At 34.8% G+C, this 6000-nt stretch overlaps 2 protein-coding genes across 2 annotated transcripts in view; both read right to left on the bottom strand.

The window, feature by feature from the left end:
- The window catches only part of LOC125191335 (cytochrome P450 71A6-like), a 64694-nt gene that overhangs the window by 21643 nt on the left and 37051 nt on the right, over positions 1–6000 (bottom strand). The gene's annotated exons all lie outside the window — the stretch shown is intronic.
- LOC125191334 (cytochrome P450 71A6-like) lies at positions 990–3556 on the bottom strand. Its single transcript, XM_048088873.1, has 2 exons — positions 2663–3556; positions 990–1636 (listed from the first exon to the last, which is right to left on the bottom strand). Exons 1-2 carry the CDS (start codon positions 3344–3346, stop codon positions 1025–1027), a joined length of 1296 nt encoding a protein of 431 aa, XP_047944830.1. The 5' UTR covers positions 3347–3556; the 3' UTR covers positions 990–1024.

A 6000-nucleotide genomic window follows, 5' to 3' on the forward strand; every position in this document is an offset into this window, starting at 1 on the left:
GTGCCGTGGCCGCCGAGGCTCCCCAAACTTCTAGCTTACACAGACAAGTGTTTTAAATTTAATATTCTAGCTATTAAAATATTTATATAGTGCTTTCCACAATAAATGATTTGTAGTATTCTTTTATAGGATGTGCCACTTAAACTGTCATTTCATTTTTAGATAAATATAACAAAATTCTTTTAGGTCATTGGGATCAAATTCGTTCTTCATGACCAAATTTGTCAACATTGGACTGGCCCCATTTTTTGATCCAAATGAGCCTTGTTTTGTAAACCCAGTAAAATTTCTGGATTGACCCATTTAGACGCTCACAATCGTGCTTACTTTTTAATCCATTCAATAATGATGGGCCTGGCGCATACAGTCGCGCTTATTTTTTAATCCATCATGTATAACCTATTAATTAATAAAAGTAAATAATTAATTGTAAGTATTTGAGAGTATCTGTAATTTGATTGCATAGTTCACCATCTAAATATAAAAAGTTAAGTTAATGTTCAATAAGAATCTAGACTACTGTCAAAATACAACAAATTAAAACTTATAGTCCTATATATTTTCGTCAAAAATTGAATCGGTTAAAAACCAAAGTTTTGAGTATATATACTTTATATATGTACAATCAATTAATTCTTGAAATAAACTTTTTCTATAGTTCTAAAAAAAAGGAAAAGAAGACGACAAGTATTGTTAAAAAGGAGATGTTTGTTACAATCAAAGTCAAATTTTTTTTATTCATATGAACATGATGCCATTAGAAATACTCCCTTCGTCCCTAAAAATTTGTCATATTTTTTCATTTCCGTCCGTGCCTAAAAATTTGTCACCTTTCACTTTTACTATTTTTATTAGTAGACCTCACATTCCACTAACTCATTCTCACTCACATTTTATTATAAAACTAATATATAAAAGTAGGACCCATATGCCACTAACTTTTTCAACTCACTTTCTATTATATTTCTTAAAACCCGTGCCGAGTCAAATAGTGACGAATTATGGGGGACGGACGGAGTAGTACTTAACAAGTATGAGGAGAAACTACTACAAGTAAAGGAAACTTTTTATGCATTGTGAGTCCACTAGATTCACTAACATCCAACTCCTCCATCTTTATTCCATTAGGCAATTCGAAATCGAAGTTATGCACTAACTTTGCTAAAGCAAGCTCATAGACTGTCGTAGCGAATGTAACACCTGGACAACCCCTCCTACCTGCCCCAAACGGGATCAGCTCGAAATACAAACCTTTGTAGTCTATGTTCATTTCAAGGAACCTCTCCGGATAAAATTGTTCAGGTTTTTCCCATAACAATGAATCCCTAGCAATTGCCCAAGCATTGATCAAGACACGTGTGCCGGATATGATGTCGTAGCCTAGTACTTTTGTGTCTTGAGTTAATTCACGAGGAACTAGTAATGGGATCGGTGGGTGCAGCCTCAAACTCTCATTTGTCACTGCTTTTAAATAAAGCATTTTCTCTAAGTCTTTCTCATCTATTTCGACCTTGCTTCCCACTACTTCTCTCACTTCATTTTGGAGTGTTTTCATGGTTGTTGGATTTCTTATAAGCTCTGTCATCGTCCATTCAAGAGTTGTGGATGTAGTATCGGTTCCACCAGCATACATGTCCTTTTGTAAAGATTCATACACATTCATACTCCATTATTTATGAAACATTCAAAACAATTGATTCATTAGCCTAAAAATCAACTAATCGAAATCTGACCATTGATCATGCATGAATACTCTAGTATATATCTACTATACAAAAAAGCATCAAAATTTTAAAGTATAACAACAAATTGATGTCAAAAACTCAAATTATGATATCACAAAAGATGATTTGCTTGCAACTTTGATGAGGGTTTACAAATAAGAGAAAAATGCATGGAAAAAAAAGTGAGAAAATAGTAAAAAAAAGAAGATATAATTTAAATTAATTCAAGATTCAAACAAATTAAAGGTTTTTGTTGAATATACCAAAACAACAAATTGAATGTTACAAGTTCAAATAATTCAACCGTGGGCCCATTCACGTACATCACGATTTTTTGGATCATATTGATTCAATGTTCCACCAATTTAATTTCCGAATTGCATATGCGACATGTTAGTTCACGGTCAAATCAATCAAATTGAGCAAACGGCTTGAAAAATTACAAAATTTAATTAATTTATTATCAATTCCACAACTTTTAAAAATAATCAATCATATTATAAGTATATTGTTTTTCTTCATTTTTCCATTTATTTAGATTTTGAGGGATATTTTTATATAAATTTATATCACTTACTAAAACCATAGATTTTAAACCTGAAAAATATGGAATTAATATAATGTAAAAAATTATGAAATAATTAACTATCTTTAAAGTAACAAAATTAATCACAAATTAACCAAACTTTAGAATTTTCAATTTTATGATGACATATATTTTAATATACAATTAGTAAAATATATAAAAAAAAAAGTGAGTAAAGAATTGTTAGTCGAAATTATTTTTCCACCTTATCAGAAAGAAAAAAAATTGACTAAAAATTCAAAGTAGATTATCTTTATCGATTGAATAAAATGAAAGAATGACATGTTTTTATATCAACGAAACGAGCATATATATATATTGTAAAATGAAAGAGAGAGAAAGAGGGTAATACCAGGATAATAGCTTTGATAGTGTCATCATCAACAGGAGTGCCACTTCCATTGTCCCTCTGGAAATCAAGCAATATGTCCACAAAATCCAAGTCACCACCATCACTCTCTCTCCTCTCTCTAACCCTATGCTCTTTAATCACACTCTCCAAAAACTCATCCAATGCTTTAGCCACTCTCTCAATCCTACCATCCACACCATCAAACCTCCTCATCCAACTCAACCATGGAATGTACTCCCACAAAGGTACAACCCCCAACAGCTCCTCAAAGTCCGCTATAGTTCTGTGAAAATTCCTCTCTCCGCAGCTGGACTTCTTCCCCAGCGCCACCATGCTGATCACATCGTTTGTCATCGACGCCACCGCGTCCTTCAGGTTGATCACAGCCGTGGATGAAGAACGGATCTTGTCGACCATGAGGGACGTCTCTTCCTCCATCACGCGGCGGTAGGACTGGACCCTCTTGCTGCTCAGGAGATGAAGCACGCATACGCTGCGGAGGAGGCGACGAGGACGGGGACCTTGCCGAAGTGGAGGAGCATGAGGGGGCCGTGGCGGCGGGAGAGGGACTGGAGGGATCTGTGGGGGAGTGGGCCCACCTGGTGGAGGTTCCCCAACTACGGGAGCTTTGGAGGAGACGGCGGTGGTCTTTTTCGAGAGGATGGAGCGTGGCTGCGACGCCATTTGTGGAGGAAGAAGAGGAGGAGAGGAGTGGAGAGGAGCAGAATCAAGAAATGTGAGAGAGAAAGCATTTGCATTGTAGGTGTAGTAATTTGCAGAGAAAGATGGTACACCATTATGGACTCAATGTCCCACATTGGTCGTAAGAGTAATCGGTCGATGTGTGGTGTACAGACTAAATGAGTTCTCTCTACTAACAGACTAGTCTTTTGGAATGAGTTTTTCTAGTATGTAACAAATGACCCACTAGATAGTCTTTAAAGTCTTTGAGGGACAGTTTCTGATAGTGAAACCATACACCCCAATTTTTGATGGATTTTTCGTCTACAGACTTCGCCTCTTATGTACTGCTTCAGTGTTAAGGAAGCTCAGTTTCAGCTGCATAACTTTCTATATATACGGGGTATCTTTTTCTGTTTTCTATTCTGGAATTTAGGATGTTAGAATTAGTGGAGTGTCTTGGACTCTTGATTAATCTAGTTTTATCTTTGTAACTCTAAACTATAGAATTGTTTTATATATGAGGAATGTGTTGTTAGGTAAAAATTTTGTCTGGCCCAGTCTAGCTAATTGTATGTACTCCCTCCGTCCCCGATTAAGAGTCACATTTTGACCGGACACGAGTTTTAAGAAATGTAAAGAAAAGTTGGTTGAAAAAGATAGTGGAATGTGAGACCCATTTTTTTATATTGCTTTTATAATAAAATGTGAGTGAATTGAGTTAGTGGAATATGAGACCCACTTACACTATTTATGATAGAATGAAGTGTGACTCTTAATTGGGGATGGACCGAAATAGAAAATTGTGACTCTTAATCGGGGACGGAGGGAGTATTTGTTTGTGGACTCAAATAATAATGCAAAGCTAAGCATAAATTAACTGCGGAAGGTCTTGATAGAACGGTTAATACCTAAGATAAAAGGTCTCAAATTCAAATCTACTATGTTACCTCCTTTAAAAATTTTGATTTGTTACAAATAAAAAAGGAATTGAACGAAGAAACTTTTGGTAATCCATTTAGTATTCGAATGAAATTTGAAACTATCTTCTTATTTAAGGAAAAGAAAGGGGGTGAAAACGTTTAGTCCATATTCAGTGGGAACATTAGAGTATGAGAGGACCGTGAAGGCGCATCCATGATTAAAAGAATGAATATTATATTATTGTGGAAATTATTGAAAGCAAAGCTGAATTATAAATTAAATTCATTAATGCGGGTTGCGTGCATAAGTTTTGATCTTATTTGATTTGATTATATTTTACTATAATCTACGCGAGTCCCCGTAATTACAACTAATAATGTCATTATTTTATATGTTCACGCGATTCAAAGCTTTGGCTTGGTTGGTGGCCGTTCAAATACTTGCAATATTTTTTGTTAACGCGATTCATGAAATGAGATTTAATAAGTAGTACTCAAGTGATAACTAGATAAATTGCATTGAGATTTGATATGCATAATAATATTTCATATTTAAACTTTTAAACTTTTTATTAAAATATAGTACCGAGTATTTATTTTACATAAGTGCTTTAGTTGCAAAAGGGTCTGTTTGTGCTTTACTAAGATATTTTTTAGCCAAGACCCAAGCTGCCAATACAATATTATATATATAAAGAGTAAAGGTCAAAAATGGTCCTGAACATATGCTCATTTTATGATTTTGGTTCTATACTTGATTTTTTGAATTTTTGCATCCTAAACATTTCAACTCGGATCACAACTGGTCCTACACTAACAATTCCATCAATTTTTAAACGGTTTTAACCCGAATGAGACTGTCAAAACCATCAAAATTGGATTAAAACCGTTTAAAGTCTAAATGAGTAATAGACTAAATGAGTTCTCTCTGCTAACAGACTAGTCTTTTGGAACGAGTTTTTCTTGTACGTAACAAATGACCCACTAGTTAGTCTTTAAAGTCTTTGAGGGACAGTTTCAGATAGTGAAACCATACACCCCAATTTTGATGGATTCTTCTTATGTACTTCGTCTACAGACTTCGCCACATTTTTGGAGGAAGAAGAGGAGGAGAAGAGTGGAGAGGAGCAGAATCAAGAAATGTGAAAGAGAAACCATTTGCATTGTACTAATAGTAATTTGTAGAGAAAACATCCAATGTAAATAGAGAGTTTAGCTTAAAATATCTTCATATATGTTGTTAAAATATATACACGTTTATTATATGGATGGATGGATGGAGCTTAAGTCTTAGATTTGACAGTGTTAGGATCGTCAACTGCAACGTTAGTTTGATATTGTCCGCTTTGGATCAACCCTGGACAGATTTATTTTTGGGTCATTCACAAAAAGGCTCACACTAATTGGGGTTGTACAAGAATTATATACACCTTTCGACTTCCCTCACTGATGTTAGATGAGTTTGTAACCCAACAGACAGTAGGTGAGTTAGTTAAACCACCCTTATTTCTCCACATTCATAAATTTGCACATAAAAGAGTTTAAGAGTAAAGCCCACCTCGACTGCTTAGGTTTCAAGTAAGTTCTTTCCCTTGCTATCCGGCTTTGCAACTGAGGTTTCACCTTTTTAATCACATAGGCACATATCACAAATCAGATTCAATACAAACTCCTAACACATGCATGTCTCAACGCTTTTCCTTTTTTCCCACCGATCTATTTTAGCATCATTAA

This window comes from Salvia hispanica, chromosome 5 (assembly GCF_023119035.1).
Source record: "Salvia hispanica cultivar TCC Black 2014 chromosome 5, UniMelb_Shisp_WGS_1.0, whole genome shotgun sequence".
In the NCBI taxonomy this organism is placed as follows: domain Eukaryota; kingdom Viridiplantae; phylum Streptophyta; class Magnoliopsida; order Lamiales; family Lamiaceae; genus Salvia; species Salvia hispanica.

Excerpts from the sequence above, each read along its gene's own strand:
- LOC125191334 (XM_048088873.1), bottom strand. The coding sequence starts at position 3,346 with ATGGCGTCGCAGCCACGCTCCATCCTCTCGAAAAAGACCACCGCCGTC. Across the intron at positions 1,637-2,662 it reads CTATCAAAGCTATTATCCTG|GACATGTATGCTGGTGGAAC; the intron begins GTATTACCCTCT and ends TCTTTACAAAAG.